Source organism: Streptopelia decaocto (genome assembly GCF_964273445.1).
Source record: "Streptopelia decaocto genome assembly, chromosome: Z".
NCBI lineage: Eukaryota > Metazoa > Chordata > Aves > Columbiformes > Columbidae > Streptopelia > Streptopelia decaocto.
This window is the reverse complement of record NC_138657.1, coordinates 80,057,275-80,076,395: the sequence shown is the minus strand read 5'-3', so window position 1 is coordinate 80,076,395 and position 19,121 is coordinate 80,057,275. Positions and strand designations below refer to the sequence as shown.

The window sequence follows — 19,121 nt, the reverse complement described above, 5'->3', positions numbered from 1 at the left end:
TGATGGGAGCGGCTGAGGGACCTGGGGGGTTCAGCTGGAGAACAGGAGCTGAGGGGACACAGGGACACAAAGAAACGGCCTCAAGTTGCGCCAGGGGAGGTTGAGGTTGGATCTTGGAACAATTTCTTCCCCAAAGGGCTGTGGGGCTTTGGAACAGGCTGCCCAGGGCAGTGCTGGAGTCACCATCCCTGGAGGGGTTGGAAATACACACAGATGAGGTTCTCAGGGACATGGGGCAGTGCCAGGGGTGGGCTAATGGTCGGACTTGATGATCTTCAGGGTCTTTTCCAACCAAAATGATTCTGTGATCCTGTGATTCTGTCTGCAGCTCTGGGCCATGGCTGGACAGCACACAGGAGGATTTCTGCCTGCCCATGACAGGTCTCAGAACCACTGGGTTCTCCTTCTACTACTAGGGAGAGGTAAATGCTGATCAAGATTTGAGTTTGACGCATGGACAAAACCATGCCAATGACTGTCACATTTGGCTGTGGTTGACACATGGGGCCTGGAGAACCCTCAGCTGAAATGATGTCTGACCACGGCACGTCAGGCTGATGTGGCTCATGACCCAGCTGTGCCCAGCATCCCGGCTCCTGCTCGGGGGGTTGCACATCTGATGCTGGATCTGCTAAGAAAGCCCAGGCTCATGCACAGCTCATGATTATGGTTCTTAAGGTAAGAGAGAGCTGCTCGTTCCCTGTCTCCACGCACAGGACACCAGAAGGAACATCTCTCTGGTGAATGCATGAAGCAAAAGCCAATGGGACTTATCTCCCGGACCAGGAGAACCCACCGGTACCTCTGAACATCCTTCAAGTAAAACCCAGGCTCGGTTCTTCCTGCAGAAGGGTGGAAATGGTCTCCACAACCAGCCATTTGGACTTCTCACAGGTCCTAGATGCCAGGGAATCCCATGGACCGCTTTCTCCACCTCTCACGCACATGACGACACTCCAGGTCCTCAGTTGGCTGTAGCCACCACATGTCCACCTGTCGCAAAGCCACCGATCTGCTCCAGAACCTGGTTTCTCCTCACAGTTCCATCACCAATGACCACCATGGGGTCACCAGAGGCGTCTGTCCAGCTCCCACCCCATCTTGGCACGTTCATGTCATGTATTTGGATGTCAAAGAACGACATGCGTGGGGACAGGCATCAAACGTTGACGCGTTTCCCTCTGGCACATCTCGGAGAGGAGGCTGAAGCAAGCCCAGGACCACGCGGCGCACGGTGGAGGTCATAGCTTCCATCAGACCTTCGCCACCTCCTGGCATCGCTTTTCCCAAAGTGGAAACTTTTCACGGGAAAGCTCGGTGGGAAGTTATTGAAAAAGTCTGTGCTAATAAAGGCCAAACGCTTTGTTTAAATGTTATTGCTACAGCAACATAACATACATCAAAACGAAATGCTTTGTTTGGTGAAGAACTCGGGCGATCTAGGACAGAATGGAGTTTTGAAATCTCGGCATTTCTCTGGAGAGGGATTGTGCATTTTTTCCCCGTTAATTCCATGGCACAGCTAGGACTGGTGGGAACTGGTTACACAGCTTTGATCCGGCACGGGATGAGGCATCAGCTTGGCATCCAACCCACCAAGGCTTTCCCCATCGTGATGCTGCAGCTCCAAGGGAGCGATGCCTTTGCACGGGGTAGAGGAAGCCAAACCTACCTAAAAAACCTCCATTTTGGTGGCTTGACCTGGGACCATCCATCCTTGAGACCCTGTGGTTGTCTTTAACAGCGAGGAGAAACAGAGCAACCCTCCAGGAGTCTGCATCCCTGGAAATGTTTAAATCATTACATTATAGCCCAAGAAAGGGATTACTTTTTGCAGAAATCAATTCAGAGAAGTCCTGAGGAGCGGGACAGACATAAAGCTCAGCTCAGAAGTCACATTTATGTAGCTGCACAAGTCTCCGGCTTTATAATTAGTGATCACAATGTAGGATCTAAAAAGATATAGGAGGCCATATAGTCCTGTAATGCGCATTATTGTTTTGTTATAATTGTTCTTGTTGCACCCCCAGTAATAACCATTTAAGCTACGCTTCAGCTTGCACACACGGCAGCGATGCTGTGACATTAAGTGTGAATGTGCTTTGTCACTTAGGATTTATCTTTGTCATCCGCTCTGCCACCAGCACGAGCACTTAAAAACTCTGTTTATTACGCAGTATTAGAAGCGGAGCTGCTGGGAGAGACGAACATCCCGGCTGTTTGCAGGTTTGCTGTGTTTCAGGAAAGCCAAGCGAACTTACTCCAATACGTGGTGTTTCTTTACTTGTTGCCAAGTTTTCGGCAGCCACGAGGAATTCCCAGAAATACCCCTGCGTCTTGAAAAGCTTCAGATCTGCAGCAATGCCCATCCATCTGCTCCAAAATGTTCAGTTTATTGCAGGTTATTTTCTCATTTACTGTATCTCGGTGGTCCCAGGGACCATCCTCTTGGCTTGGCTGCTCCCAGCCCAGCTCCAGTGTTGATGACTCTGAAGCTGGTCCAGATGCTCACAACCTTGACTTGTGGAACAAGTCAAACTCCAGCTCCAGCACACCCTGGAGCTGTAGGCTGGGGCAGTTGATGGGGACATTTAGAGATGGATCCTTGGACAAGGTGACTTTGGAGGAGAGATTTGGACGGTTTCATCCGTCATCTACCAGCAGTGATTTGTCTCACTTGCTGCACAACTTTCTTCCACCCAGTTGAGGAAGCAACAGAAATTATGGGAAGGACCCAGGAGTAATTAGGAGGACAAAACCAGTAAAAGGACAAAATCTATTGGGTCAGCTTTTCAGCAGCAGATGGCATGAGCCAGTTTATTGTTTTTCCCTGTGCTATCATCAAAATAACATCTGGTGATTGTCTAAAGGACTAAACAGGAGGTTTATATGACATATTTCTAACTTATAGCCCAATGTAAACATCCTGGAATGACCATGTTGTCCATCACAGGACATTTTCCAGAGGCAATGGGCACTCTGCCCTCCATCACCAGGATGTGTTGGACAAACACCCCCAGGACAGGTGTTGGTGATGCTTTGGGACAGAAGGATGGACCAGGTGGTGCCCCATGTCACAAGTAACGCTGCCTGGTGGGTCACGTCACCAACCTTCAGTGTTGGTACAGAAAAGATGAGGTGTGGGGACAGCATTGTCCCCTGGGCAGGGACCCAGCCTGGGTGTGCTGTGCTGGGGAGCTACTGCAGAAATGGGCTTTTGGAGGCAAAAAAACCCATAAGGAGTTATGAAAAAGGAAAGCAAACCTCATGGATCAACTCGGTTCCATTAAGGACACGGGTCACTCTCCACCACTTGACCTTGGCCATGTTTAATTTACCAGCATGGATGTTGCTCATGATGGCCAAGACCTTGACTTGCAGGCAGAAGAGCAGAAAGAAACTGAGTTTTTTTGGCAGATTGAGTTAAATTCTCATCAAATGCTTTGCACGGACTTCAAGGCTGGTGTCTGCCTTCTGGGAGATGCAGGAGGAGATGATCCTGAAAGCCAACAGCACAAGTCAAGAAGGATCTAAGGAACCGAAGGCTCTTTCCTCAAGCAGATACGGGGTTGCATGGAACATGGGGTGACTTGTACCTCATTTTAACACCTATTTATTTATGGCTTGAGCCCCCAGCGTGGATCCCTCTGCCACAGCCCCACCTCCTTTTGATGTATTTATTTTGCGGCGAGCGCACGGTCACGTAGGGCATTTCGCAAGAACGTTTCTTCAAAAGCAGGAACCGGTTCACTTCCAATTTTCTGGCCGGAGCCCGATGACACAAAACACTGAACCCCGGTGACCCCCACGGTTTCCCGGGCCAACGCATGCGCTCCAATTAGCCAAAAATTAATTGGTTTGGGCTGGGATCCGACCTAGCGCCAGGAGCAGAGGGAAGGATCAGTCCCACAGCCACATTTCCAAGCAAACACCAATATATTTTCCCCCCTTTTATATTTTCTTTCATCTGACACAAGGTCTCTCGCAGACCCACACACGTACCCACAAAGAGATGGGAAAACGTCAAGCTTTAAACATTTATTACTCAGATGATGCATTTTTATAGCATACAGTGGGTCTGGATGTTCTATAAACAAAGACTGAATTGCCACAAAGAGTTATTATCTCCCTTGTTTTAACAGTCTCTGAAATGCTGAAAACGATGAATTTGTGTTTCCTCTAGTATGAATATCTAGTCTTTATTCTCCCCAAAACCTTTTTCCTTTTTTTTTTTTAAATATTTTTTAAATTTTTTTTTAAAGCACTTAGTTTAACAAATATGTTTAAATTAAAAATGTAGCTTTTTTTTTTCTTTTTTAAATGTAAATAAATACATTAAAAAAAATAATAATGAATTGCTAGCATTCAACTCCGTGTTCTGCAGGACACTGCAGCTCCCTTGGCTATCGACAGTGGACTTCGCGACCCTTAGTGTCATTTTTGCCTGAAAAAATACTGCAAGTATCACCGGGACCGGCTAACAACTAACACCAAGAAGAGCGAAATTCGTGTAAAGCCATAAAATACCCAGTGGGGAAATTAAAAAATAAAAAAACCAAACCTATTCAAGATTTTGAGAGACTTCCAAGTGAGGGATGCTATAAAAATAAGCATGAAAATAAATCATAAGTTATTCTGACAAGTTTTCCTTCAAAGCCATCAATCATGCCAAGAATAGATACTAATTAATCTCCATTGGGGGAAGAGGGGAGCAAAGCAAATCGCTTACTTTTCCTTTTCTCCCCCTCCGCCCCCCATTTTCATTTCACCTCCATATATGAGACTTTTCCAAACAGGGGTGAAAACCCTCATGAGGAAACTGAGCAAGTTACTTTGTGAGTAGCAAAAAATCTTCAGTTTGGAAATAATTTCACTGGGAATGGGGTGAATTAAATGCTTTGCGTCCAGGGGGGACGGGCGCAGAGCATCGCTCCCCTGCGGATGCTTCAGCCTTTACACCACCCCCAGGTTTGGCCCCACACATGTTTGGCCCAAGGAGGTAATTTTCCCCCTTTGCTGATGGGGAAAATACATTAAAATATATTAAAACCCCAAACAGATACTTTTATGGAACGGCAAAGATGAAATCCTGCTAATTCGGGGCGATGTAGCCGGTGGCTTCGCACCTTCAAAGATGCACGGTGTAGAATTACACTCTTTGGCGACTGTTTCTAAAGAAAGTCGATTAAAAAAAAAATAGAAGTCAAAAACAAAAGAAGAAAATACTCAATGAAACCCCCAAAACTTCCCAGCACTGCTCCCCATCAAATGACCTCATGGTACCTGTTTTCCCAAGATGGTACCGTGGTTAATGATGCCATATGCTCACTGGCTTCCCACTGATGGGCTTCAGAAAGATACCATTGGCAGCATGTAACTTTTGGGAAAAAAAAAAATCAATTTTTGGTCAACGTTTTGATTTTTTTCATGTATCGACGGAGCAACTGACGTACCGAAGCAGTTAATGGCTGGATGAAAGTATGTTAATAGCAGAGACAAATGGCGAGACGTTAAAAAACAACGGGTTTCACATAAAAGTTCTTCGGTGGGAGAAATCCCAGATGTTGGGGGGAAATTCATGGGCCAAGCCCAGTTGGGGGCACAACTGAATGAACCCTCATGGTTGGTAGGAATAGGGAAATGCTTAAGCAGAAATACTGCCACGGGGCTCACCCTTTGCCTCCGAACGCCTCCTGATGCACCGATGGGTGAAGAATGCACATTTTTTAGAAGGAAAAAGTCTCATCTTCTCTGGGTTTTTCTTTTTATTCTTCTTCTTTCACTACATCCCAAGAGCAAATTCTGTAGGAAGGGGAGGAGAGAAGTGGCGATGGGAGCCTTGGCACCCATCTGTCTCTGCCTCCCTTATAGAACTTTTCTGTTCTTTATTTTAAAAAATAAAATTCAAGACAAAACTGGATTTCAGGTCTTCTCCCAGAAGACCAACACTGCACCTGGGTGCGCTGTGATGGGTGTTAAATCCCCTTCTCCTCTGCTCCCCGAGAAATCGGGGAAAGCCAAGAGCAACAGGCACAAACCTGAGCCTTGTAACACTGATGGGCTTTGCTGCCTTAATTAAGTTCAGCTGCTCGTTAATACTTTCAAACCCCATTGCTGCTAACGAAGCCGACCCAGCACAAGGTGCCGTCACCATGTGAAGCTCCTGGGCTTGAATCCACGAAGCAGAAATCAAGTTTTTCCAACGCATCCACCAATAACTTTGCCGCTTGCTGAGCAGACAGGAAAATTCAAGCTCCTGTTTCCAGCTCTTGCCTTTTGCTCCACGTGTGGACTAGAAAACAGATGAAAATTCAAATAATGTTGAACCGTGACATCAGGACTCTCCCCTTCTGCAACGCATTTTCTGCTGAAAATTTCTGCCCTTTTAAATTTTGCAACAAAAGCTTCCTCCCCATCGCAGACAGACCAACACATTCATAAGGCACCCGAGAACATACTGCACATCCAAAGAGGTCAGGGTGAAATCTCGCTTCTCTACAATCTACCAGAAATTCAGTGTTTTGCTTGGAAAAAATGGGTTTGAGCTGCTGAGTTCAGACCCAGCCTGCTTGGTCCGGGGTCTGTGTGTGCTGGCACCACAGTGTGAGTTTTCTTCTTACACCAGGAAAGGAAAATAAATTGAATATTGGGAAGAAAACAGGATGGGCTGCCGGCATCGTGCTTTCCTTGGCTTCTCTTCCACTGCGCCACTGGGATGGGGCAGCTCAAATCCCCGTGAGGCTTCACCGAAATAAGCACCTGATGTGATTTAATAAGTCAAAGCATCGCTAGACAAGCAAATAAGGAGACCACCAAGTCTTGTTGACGATCTGGGGAGTGATGCAATGGTGTGGTGTGTCAGTCCGTTCCAGTGTCCTCATCCTCGGGGCATCTCCTCACCCAGGTGGCATCTCGCCGTCACCCCCCTCTGCCTCAGGATGCTCCAGCAGAGCAACATGGGGATCCACGGGCAAACCGTCCTCTGAACACATCGCCCATCCCTCCAGGACACAGCGACACTTGAACCAACCATGGGGCAGATCCACTCCCGTCCAGCACACACCCAGAAACACTGGCGAGCAAATTCACCTAGTTCGAAGCCAGGCTCAAAAACCTCTGTTTTTGGCTTTTCTTATTTTTCCTCCTTTTTTTCTCCTATTCACACCTTGTCTTTCCCAGTCTCCAAAGAACATCAAACCTTCATTTCTCCCTCGCCCTGTACACCATTAGGCCCGACTCTAACAGGCCTGGATTTAAATGTATAATTACAACCAGGACATTAATTACAATAAAGCACTCCTTCAATGGAAACAAACAAAAAAAAATAACATTATGAAATGGGCTATAGTGGCTGAGGGATAACAGTGAATTTAACAGCAAGAGCTGCAGAATCCCCTGGTTTTTAGAGCTCCCAGCTCAGAGGACACGTTTCTCAGTCCATCGAGGAGGTCACTGGCAAGACGACGGTGGCGACGTTACTTCTACAAGTGGCTTTTGGACTCCTGGAAAATGCTCCTCCTGCTTCAGCATCTTCACGTAAACGGTTATCAGCTCGCGGGAAGGTGTTGCCTTCCCTGTCTCCGAGCTGCTCGCAATTGTCCGTTCAACGAGAACAACAAAACAGGAAGAAAATACAAACGCCCGAGAAAAAAGAAAACCCAGTGCAAATCAGAAAGCTATCCCCGCTCTCCCGCCCGCTGCCGAAGGGCTGGTGGGGAGGGGAGGGACACACAGAAAGTCGAAGACAAGAGGAAAGGCTGAGGGGGGGGATAAAACCTAACGCAAGCCCCCGCTCGACAAAAGCCATCAATTATGAGCATCTGGTGTCGTGTGTGTCTGGCTTTGTCCTCCCGAGACATCTGCTGCCTGCTGTCTCCTGCCAGTTGGCCGGGGCAAGGCAGGAGGACGGCGTGAAAACAATACCAGCCCCTACTTGGATTATTCTCCATCTTCTTAACAATAACCCGGCGGGATGCGTCGCTGCCGCTTGAGCAATGAGTTCAGAAGAAACAAAAAGAAACACCCCCTAGAACAAAAACCACGGCGGGGAAGAAGAGGGGTGGCACTTGGCGACGTGGCTGAAAAAAAGAAACATGCTTCTCCCTCCCCACCCCACGAACAGATTCTCGAGCATGCTGGGGTTTGGTCTTGCTGGGGGGATTGAAATGGGAAAAGCTCTTGCTGGATCCCCATCAAAGTGTGTGTGTCGTCTCCTCGGCCCTTCCCACCCCACCTTGCCGTGCCCCTCAGGCCGTCAGTTTCTGGATGGTTTTGTTGTAGTACTGCGTGATGGTGGGCGTCAGGGGGTTCCAGTTGTTGGCGTGCAGCTCGATGACCTCCAGCAGCAGGGAGCGCGTCAGCATGGACTCGGAGGGACACAGCATCTTGTCGCGGGCTATCGCCAGCAGCTCCGTCATCATCTCGGGCAGCTGCTCCTCCAGCAGCCGGCCGGTGCTCTGCAGCTGTCAGGAGAAGATGGAGTCAACCATGGCATAGTGATCCTTACAGGTCCCTTCCAACTTGATTCTATAATTTTATGATATTAAAACAACCCGCTGGCTTTCACAGGTGCCCTCCAGATGCATCCAGAGGGTAGCGGGCAATGGCTCAGTGGCTGGATGGACACTAGTGACAAACACTGTCCCTCAGGAGTCCATACTGGGACCAGTACTAATTAATATCTTAATCAGTGACATAGACATAGGGATTGAGTGCACCCTCAGCAAGCTTGCAGATGACACCAGGCTGAGTGGTGCAGCTGACATGTCTGAGGGACAGGATGGCATCCACAGGGACATGGACGTCATCCAGAGAGACCTGGACGAACTCAAGAAGTGGGACCACATGAACCTCATGAAGTTCAACAAGGCCAAGAGCAGGGTCCTGCACCTGGGTGTTTGACCCCTGGTATCAGCACATGGTGGGGGTGAAGGGATGGAGAGCAGCCCCCAGGAGAAGAACTTGGGGGTGCTGGGGGATGAGAGATGGGACATGAGCCGGCAATGTGCGCTTGCAGCCCAGAAACCAATTGTGCCTTGGGCTGCATCACCAGGAGCGTGGGCAGCAGGTCAGGGAAGGGATTCTGCCCCACTAAAAGAGGGGAGATTCAGGCTGGAAATGAGGAAGAAATTGTTGTCCCTGAGGGTGGTGAGAGCCTGTCCCAGGTTGGGCAGAGAGGTGGTGGCTGAACCATCCCTGGAGACATCCCAGGCCAGGCTGGACGGGGCTCTGAGCAACCTGAGCTGGTGAAGATGTCCCTGCTCATGGCAGGGGGGGCACTGGGGGAGCTGGGAACGTCCCTTCAACACAAACCATTCTGTGATTCTACGATTCCATCCCTATGACTCTCCCTGCTCGGTGTGGCAGGGCGAACACATGGGGTAAAGGCGTCGTGGCTTCTGAAAACCAAAACCACCCATCAGCAGACTCCAAGAGCCGAAGATGAAGGGCGAGGTTTTCAAAAGCATCCGTGCCGGGCTGCTGGAGGAGCGAATGGTTCAGCTCCCACTGACTTCAAAGGCGGCAACGCTGGATTGCTTTTGAAAACAAAACAAAACAAAACAAAACAAAAAACCCACCTAAAAAAATCATGTTATTGTCAAAACAAAGTGCAGGCTGTGATGTGGTATTGCTGCCTTCTACCTGGCCCTTCATTTACGCGCTGATTCACCACTGTCAGTGACTCCCCGTCGTTAATTGCAATCAGCAGAGGCCTCTTGTATGCATAACAAATCCTGCCCTGCCAAGATCTGCATTTACAACCGTCGTCCCGCTTCTCTGAGGACAGCCCAGGGTTTTTTTAATGTGATTACTCTTTGGAGAGTCTCCATGGAGCAGCATAAGGACCGGGTGGTCCCACAGAGGAGAAGGCCAAGCTTGGAGGGGACAGCAGTGAGTCCATCATCATGGAAGCTCATAGGACCTGAACACTGAGCTCCCCGGAGGCCTAACTTGTAAAATTCAACCTCTCCTCCTCAGTTGCCTGTCACTTTGCTGAATTTTAACCATTCAGGCTGCTATTTCAACCACTCTCTGCAAGGAAGGCATCTGTCTCCACAGGCCAATTGCTTCCTAAAAGCGAAACTAATGAAACTCCGCTCTATTTGCAGCAGTGTTTGTCTGCAAAGCTGCTGCTGAGCACAGCAAGCCTCTCCCTGTCAGCCAAGGGGCAGTTTTTGCTGCAATACAGAGGTTTTTTGTGCTTAAAAAATAAAAATAAACACATGGCGAGATTTGAAGGAACCAGGATGGTATAATTTTGGGATGGGACCTCAGCTACCAAACCTTTCGCATCCATTTACATTCATCAAAAGTGAAGTGATAAGACTCTCAAGGGACATCTCTTATCTCATGGTGATGTCATTTATCTACTCTGCATGGCCTGTAGTGACAGGACAAGGGCTGATGGTTTTAAACTAAAGGAGGGAGATTCAGGCTGGACATGAGGAAGGAATTGTTGTCCCTGAGGGTGGTGAGAGCCTGTCCCAGGTTGGGCAGAGAGGTGGTGGCTGAACCATCCCTGGAGACATCCCAGGCCAGGCTGGACGGGGCTCTGAGCAACCTGAGCTGGTGAAGATGTCCCTGCTCATGGCAGGGGGGGCACTGGGGGAGCTGGGAACGTCCCTTCAACACAAACCATTCTGCGATTCCAGAGGGAAAGAGGCAACAAGGCTGACTGGGTTTGGAAACACCCAAGAGCTGCTTGAGACTTGTGTAGCCAAGGACAGAAGGGACAAAGCCGTGAGGACCGGGATGGGTGGTGCAGGTGCTCTCCTACCTCCATGGAGCAGCAGAGCACAGCATCTTCCTTCACATCCTGAGATTGCAACAACTGCAAAGGAGAGAAGAGAGCAGCAGTGAGAAATGTGTCACCTCCGCCTCCCGTGTGACCTTCCTTCCATCTCTACACCCAGCTTGGCTTTTGCCACTTCCAGGAGCAAAGGACAGAAAATAAGAAAGAGGCGGGGAAAGTGATCGCCAGCACAAAAAATTAAGATAAGCAGTGACAAAATGCAGAGAATTTAGATTAACAGCTTTCAAAATAAAATTCATTTGGGTTACACTGCCTTTTTTTTTTTTAAATCCCACGGCAGGCAATTAGAAAATGTGACTAAATACTATTACAACTGTCAAGGACAACATCGGAGCGGCTGTTTGGAAGGGAAGAGCTCTGCCCAAGAGGCAGCCACCCACCACCAAACCTCTCCATCCCCATGGGGACACTTCGACCAGCCACAAAATTACCCGATGGGGAAGCGCTACAGCCAAGACACCGTAATTAACACGGCTCCTTCTAGACTGATTATATAGTGGTGCGAAACTACGGTGTCTGAGGTGCAGCGACTCCAACCCCATCATGAACTTCGCATCCCAAACCTGACCTTGGAAGCATGAGGAGTTTCCACGAGAGACCCAAAATGTTGCTGTGATGGGGAAGGAAGATGCTTGTCCCTCTTGGTTCAGACTCGGGACACACTCTACCTGATGATGGTGAAGTGTAGGAGCTCAGCACGTCCCACCCCCAAAAACCACATGCAAAGAGCCTTGAAAATGGATCAAAAATTCACATTTTTCTTTGTTTTCATCTTCATGACTTCGTCACGCACACAAAGGCGGCGTTTTGGGTAACCGCAAGAAAAAGCATGGTTGTTCTAGTTGTTTTTTCCAAGTAGATAAAAATACTGAGGCTCTCAATCAGCCAAGAAAGCGAGCGGGAGCACTATGAAAAACACTGTACCGTGGGGTGGCTGATGAAATTACAAGCGCTGGCAGCGCCTGAAGCTACAGCCGCCTCCACTCCATCACCTTGGGTTGAACGAGCCCCGAGCTAATCCCTGCACACACAGCGGAGCTGAGCGAATGCACTAAACACCGAGAAAAAAGGAGAAAAATTAGGAAAAAGTGGCTTCATTAGTATCTGAAATTCATCAGGGAAAGGCAAACTTCGGGAAAGTGTTTGCACTAATTAAAGCTGCCTGTCTAAAAATTGCTCAGCATAACTAAACGTGCTCCAAAGTCATGTCCCTTAGTTAAAATCTCAATTCTGATTCTTGGCCTTATCATCTCTCTGTCTCACTCTCATTTTTTTTCATGTTTCCTTTATAAATAAATGCCTTATTTGTTTACCAGCTCCACAACTGCTGGAAAAATAGCTAGAAAAAACTAGAATCATCATTCCTCTCGAAGTTTTGTTTTCACCTTGTCCTGTTTTCAGCAGCCAGCAGCTTGTTTGCATTGAAAATGATGTTTACAGCATCTCGAGGAGCTTGTGGTCCATTGTTTTTTATCTCGCATTAGCCAAAGGTTCAGCCAGGGTTTTGGAGACATGCAACAGCTCCACCACCATCCCCGCCAGTTTATCTTTCTGCTGAGTTGTTTGGAAAATGTTAGTTAAGCCCAAGCTGCATGGTCTGAGATAAGTTCTCACAAACAGTTTGCAGATTCTTTGTAAAAAAAAACCCCATGAGATTATTTCAAACCAAACAACAAGGAAAAAAAAAATAAATTAGGGACAAATATAAACAGGCAGGAGTCCAAAAATTCACTCCTGGGGTATCTAGCTGGTGAGCATGGCATGAAGCAGGGCGGCAAATTAAATACGTATTCATCTTTCTGCTTCTTTAGTAATGAATATAACATAGAAATGAAAGAAAAGTGGAGTTAAGACTGAGTAGGAAGGACCAATGGTGGCCCAGTTCCAGCCCTTCCCACCTGCAGAGCTGGGACACACTTCCTTACCTCGAAAGTTCTTTGTGAGGATGAAAATGTCACTTGTCAAGTGTCTGGATATTTGGCTAATGAGCAATAGTCTTATCTATGATGAAACAGAGACTACATCCTGCCGCAATTCTTGGGCAGGCGCCTTCTACCTTCATGGTGCTCTCCTGGAGCTCATCCCATGTGACTTGGCTGAACAAGGAGAATGCATGGGCTACATTTTGTCCATCAGGGCACCATGTGCTAAATCTCATTCACTGAAGCACCACATGTTCCACACTGTCCATCCAAGCACCATGTGCTCCACTGAGACACCATGTGCTCCACCTTGTCCATCCAGGCATGATGTGCCCCACCTCGTCCATCCAAGCACCCCGTTCTCCACTGCTTCATCGAGACACCATGTACTTCACCCCATCAATTGAGGCACAATGTGTTCCACCTCATCCATCCAAGTAGCACGTGCTCCACTGCTTCATCAAGCACCATGTGCTCCACCTCATCCATCCAAGCACCACGAGCTCCACTGCTCCATCAAGCCACCATGTGCTTCCCCACATCCATCTAGGCACCATATGCTCCAACTTGTCCATTGAGACACCATGTGCTTCCCCTTGTCCATCCAGGCACCATGTGCTTCACCTCTTCCATCCAAGCACCACGTGTTCCACCTCACCCAAGTGCCACATGCTCCACTGCTTCATCAAGACCCCATGTGCTCCACCTCATCCATCCAAGTGCCATGTGCTCCACTGCTTCATCAAGACCCCATGTGCTCCACGTCATCCATCCAAGCACCACGTGCTCCACCTTGTCTGTTCAGCCATCACGTGCCCACTGCTCCATTTAGGCACCAAGAGACACCGTTCCCAAGGGCCACAGTCCAACCTCTGCTTGTGATACGTGGGTTGAGGAGGCCCACAACCTGCCCACCAAAGCCAGGCACAGCCCTGCGCAGCGGACTGGGGTCCAGCATGTGGATCTGCTGGTGCTCCATGAACCAGTCCATGCCCACAGATGATCGTCAGCTACCTGCATCAGTGCAGTGGTCTGAATCCAGGACGATCAGGAAGATGTCACTGTTTCTCTGCATCTTCTTGGTCTTAACTATGTTTCTGGCACACTGGACTGGGGCTCTGGAGCTTCCCTGGGCTGTAGGCACTAGAGATCTGCTGCTGGAGGACATCAAGAAGCCCAGTTTGCTCTCCCTAGCACGGCATGGGCTGCTGAAGGCAGACAGCAAAGGTGGCACTTGCAAGGACCGTGTTGCCATCCATGTCCTCACCCACTGATAAAGTCTTGCACCCATTTTTCAAAGGGTGCTTTGTCCCCAACCAAGCCCCCCAAGCACCCAAGGGTGGGTGCTTCAGCAGGAGCACAGCGTTTCCCAAAGCTCCTTGATCCCCCCTGTGTCAACCCTGCAAGAGAAAACGGTTCAAACACTTCAAGACCTCCAGGAAAGTCACAACCACAAAGCGACGGCACTTGCGTGACCATAAACCCAAACCCAACCGATCGTGTTCATCTTTTGAAGTCTAATTCATATTTACGTAAAATATTTTAACGCAAACACGCTATACCCATTAAATTACCACTCCCACCTTGGAATTATTATTTATTTAGCTATTTATAACCACTCCTCCCTGCTACGTGCGTCTGCCCCAAATCCCACCGCGGGCACCGTCCCATCCCTCTCCACCAGGTTCCCACACACTTCAAACCGGCTGCTGAACGTGGACGAGGGAGTGGAAAAAGAAAGAAGCGTGAGGCAGACAAAGGTGAGCTGAGCCTCACATGCTTTTTGGTTTAACCCGTAATCATCCCCCGGAGGCTGGGGTTGTCTGAGAGAAAATAAAAAGCCTTCTTCCCTTTGCTCTCCAGCCGGTTTCCCCCGTATCGGGCGAAGGCGGGCGAGGAAAGCAGCAGTTCCTGCTGGAAAGCAGACAAAGAGTCTGCTCAATTTCCTAAGAGAGGCGGCTGCACGCCAGAATCTGCCCGGCCACTCATAAAATACCCAACCGCGGTTGCGAAAGGGCTTCTCGCTTTTGTTTCTGGGGCTGGAACAGCGGCTTTGCAGACCGGTGGGAGATACTGGGCTCCTCCTCCTCTAAATTTCGGTGTTCTCTTGAGAGATGGGGCGCTGGGCGAGGGCCCCTGTGAGGTCAGCGTGCCTGAGGGGGTTCTGGGGGCTTAATATTTTTGTAAGAAATCCAAAATAATTTGTAGCGCCTGCTTCTGGAAGCGGGGGAGCTGCAGTGCCTGGGAGGGTGGCTCTGGAGTGCAACTGGTTTCCATGGGATGCTACTGGGACCAGTCTCCCCCAGCTTCCATGGCCTTAAAAACTGCTCTTTAAATCTTTTTAGAGCATCATAAACCCCATGGGGTGGGCATGCAATGGTGGTTGAGAGGGCAAAGAAGCCCCAAAACCGCAGTGGTGCTTCATCATGCAAAGAACCAGCCTGGTCCTCCTGAACATCAATGGATGAAAATGCACGTGGTGCAGACCACTAGGAGCAAAACAGAGAGATGGGATTCACGTACCCACCAATATTTGGGTTTATTACCTGCTTTTGGAGATCACCTGGGCTGCTGACAAGCTCAAGTGCTTACTTGGTACTCTCAGGGCTGCCCACACCATGAGCAGGACCAAAGAACCTGCCCCGCCATCCCTTATCACCAAACCACGCAGGCTTATTTGTGTTCTTAGAATTCTCCCTGGGAGATGGAGTGGAAGCAGCCCAACGTGCACATTACCCTTTCCAGCTGCAACGGTATTTCCCCTGCAAGGCATAGGACTAATTATTGTGTACGATATCGCTTGCAAAATGACACATAAGCAACGCTTGCCACAAACTACCCCTTCGCACGCAGTGTCTTCTGATGCTTGGGTGATGACTCCGGTGTGAACGCATGGAAAGCTTGAAAATATCCACCCATGGAGAGGCTGGGATGTCTTTGAGACCCAGCAAAAGCCAGACTGGTCGTAGTCCATGTGCCGCTTGCCCCGGCTCCCTGATGGGCATCTCAGGTTGATCTATCCAGGTAGCAACACGCGTGGACATCTAAACAGCCTCAGGTGTGAAGCTCCAGCCTCGCAACCGCCCTGCGGTCCCTGCCCACAGGTCTGCTTTTCATCTGACGTGTACGTCACAAGGTGGTGCCTGTTGGTATTCACCCTGGGGAGAGTGGAGCACAACCGCAGAGGAACCAACGCTGCAAACACAGCATCCCGGTGTAGCAGCCAGCTCGCCGGTGTGAAACAAGGCAGCGGGTGAAAGTGGAGACACATTTTGATTAGGAACAAGGGAAAAAAACAGCCACTTGAGCCACTTGGAGCTTAAGCAGAATGAACTTGAGCTTGAAAGGGTGCATGAAAGATGGTGCTTCCCAGTCCCATAGGAGACCTTGGGAAGGGCCAGGGTGGACTTTGTCCTCAAAAAGATGCATATGGTCCAGCTCTGCGTTCTGCGTTGTCATGGAGACATCCTTATAAAGGGGCTTGGAAGAAAGTTGGGGACACTTTTGAGCAGGGCCTGTTGTGATAGGACAAGGGGTGATGGTTTTACACTAAAAGAGGGGACAATCAAATTAGGCATAAGGAAGGAATTGTTGTTCCTGAGGGTGGTGAAAGCCTGTCCCAGGTTGGGCAGAGAGGTGGTGGCTGAACCATCCCTGGAGACATCCCAGGCCAGGCTGGACGGGGCTCTGAGCAACCTGAGCTGGTGCAGATGTCCCTGCTCATGGCAGGGGGGGCACTGGGGGAGCTGGGGAGGTCCTTTCAACCCAAACCATTCAATGATTCTAAGGTTCTCTGGTCATCCTCCTGGGAGCACAAGCCAGTTCTGCTGCTCTTCACAGGCTCTCCTCAGAAATACATAAATAGCAATTTTCTGCTTTTCCAGTGGCCCCTCATCGACCTCCTGCCACACGTGTTCAAGGGAGATGCCAGAGATAAGATCCATGGGGTTGCTCGGCTGCTGGGCATGGGGAGAGTCACGCACCTCTTGGAGCTCCAAGCAATTGCTACAACTCCACTTTTCTTACTGTCACAAGGCACCGGGTGGTGAAAACACCCAAGACTGAGGAAAATGCCAAGTACAAACAAGGGTGTGGGGGATAATTACCAAACACTCCACCGGCAAGGCCAGTTGCAGGATTTCTGCAGTCTGCTCCCATTACAGGTATCAGCTCCTCAACCCAGGACATGAGAAGGTCAGTTGGCCTGATCCTGCAGCCACCAGCAACCTGGGCCAGTGCCACCCTCTATAAAGGGTACAAAGTTTGGACATACCCTGGGAACCGGGGAAATCAGGTGAAACCTTCCCCTAGAGAAGACGCAAACGAGCACTTGGAAACAGAAGCCCTTTAGAAGTTCACAGACATCTCTTTTGCTCACGCATTTAATGATGAGGTTGCCCAAACACAAAGTTTTGGGGCAAACCTTTCCCTTATGGAGCTGTCTGTGCTCATCGTTGAGTAATGGACAGGCTTTTTTGAGCTCTGAAAACCCGATGGAGCTGGGAGAGGCACATTGCATTGAGCCGCATCCACCAGCAATGGTGCTTCTCTCAACATTGCCTTCTGCTCGTGCCTTTCTGGAGGTCTGCTGACATCTTCAACCCCACTGAGGATGCACAAGGTGCCACCAACCCATGCATCTCATGGAGGCGTCCCTCTTCCCAGTTATCTGACTGGGGTGGCCTGTTTAGGGATTTGGTTTAGTGACAGTGTTGGGTTAATGGTTGGACTCGATGATCTTGAGGGTCTTTTCCAACCAAAATGATTCTATGATGATAGCAGCTCGTGTTGCTCTATTAGGAAGAAGCCACCAACATGGGTCACTGCTGGTCCCACACGGAGGTGGCACAAGGTGGGAAGGAGCTCCCCAGTGTATTTTGGACAACGTGAAGGAGTTTGTTCGGTAGAAGCTGCTCCTTTTGCAGTGACATGCTGCTCTCCGCTGAGGAAGAGACTTCTATTCTCCTATTACCCAACCAGGACTCCCTGGGAGGGTGGTAGGAAGAGATTAGATTGTTTACAGCATCGAATAAAACAAAATGTTGGTTATCCTCCTCGTCAGGCTCCTGAGGAATTCAGAGATATTTAACAGTGAATGGAATTAAGGCCAGAGGAACAAAACCTCATACTCAGTTGTGGGAAACTCCTCCCACTCCTTTCCACTGTAGAAAAGGGAAACCATGAAACACGACTCCCTCTCCCCGGATTTGGAACAGCAGAAGGGATTCCTGCGAAGATGGAAACCATTAAGAGGCAATTACTGGAGACAATGATGAAGAAAATCTGGTCACTCGTCAACTCAGACGCTGTAATCCAACAGTAGCTTGGTAGTTATACAACCCCCGGCTGGAGGTGGACCTTTAGGACCTGAAGGTGGGTGAGACAGACGGACAGAGCCACCCAGTCTGCGCTCACAGGGCGACCAAGCCACCCAGACGGCCGCTTCATCCTGCCTGGCCGAAGCCATAATAACCCTGGGAGAGAGAGGAGGATGTGACCTCATCCCAAGGGTCCCGAGGAGAAGACAAAAGATGGAAAGAACCAGCGGCGAGACCATCGCGCTTGATTGTGACGGGCTCCACCCTGGCTCTCCGGACGCTCTCGGGCTTTCCTGGCTCAGTGGAGAGAAGGCAACGGCAGGGAGACGCAAATAGTTGTGTTTACATCCCATTGAAAAGAGTTTTTGGGAATTAACAATGCCTGGTAGGGAGGGCGAAGGAGAAAAACAAAGCCACGCGAGGAGGAGGGACCATCCTGTGAGATGGTATCTAAGCTTCGTTTCTTCGTCTGCCCTAATTGTTTCCGCTGCCTTCTCTATGGGTCCCTAAGAAACGAGGGTGGCATTTCCCCTCCCTTATTTAAAATATGCCATTCCGCTTTTATTGCTGGGGCTAAACGAGTCCCGCAGCTTTCCAAGAATATATATTCTTGCACATAAAACACTCAACAGAGCTTCTGGGCTCAAAGGCATTGCGCAACCCTCCTCTTTTTGGTCTGTCCTCATCTGCTCCCAAATAAAACCCCGTTTCCTTCACCTTAACCCTGTCCTTTGACCAAAATGGTGCTGATTAAAGGGATTTTTCCCCCATACAAGCTGCATTCACAAGAGAGATGTTGCCAGCACAGCTACAGGGGTCTTATCTTCTCTCTGCTCTTCCACGTCTTCAGTCCTCCTCTTCAGGATTCCCACATTTCCCCTCTTGTTTGTTCTCCCCATTTCTCCTTCCTCCCCACGTCCCTCAGCCTCCTATTTCTCCCTCCTTCCCTGACGTCCCTTCCCTCCCATCCCTCACCCCTCCTCCATCCGTTTCCCCCCTATAAACCACTTCCCAGTTTGTCCCAGTCTCACCAAACCAAACCACTGATTTCTTTTTGCAGAATGAGAT

At 49.3% G+C, this 19,121-nt stretch overlaps 1 protein-coding gene across 5 annotated transcripts in view; it reads right to left on the bottom strand.

Annotated features, from left to right (window-relative positions):
• Positions 1–4,025: 4,025 nt before the first annotated feature.
• CTIF (cap binding complex dependent translation initiation factor) overlaps positions 4,026–19,121 on the bottom strand; it is a 148,383-nt gene continuing 133,287 nt past the window's right edge. For all 5 annotated transcript variants that reach the window (XM_082074232.1, XM_082074233.1, XM_082074234.1 and 2 more), the window contains 2 exons: positions 10,778–10,831; positions 4,026–8,462 (listed from right to left, as the gene is read on the bottom strand). In XM_082074232.1, coding sequence (XP_081930358.1) covers positions 8,247–8,462; positions 10,778–10,831 — 270 coding nt within the window. In that variant the 3' untranslated portion in view covers positions 4,026–8,246. The remainder of the gene's footprint in view (positions 8,463–10,777; positions 10,832–19,121) is intronic.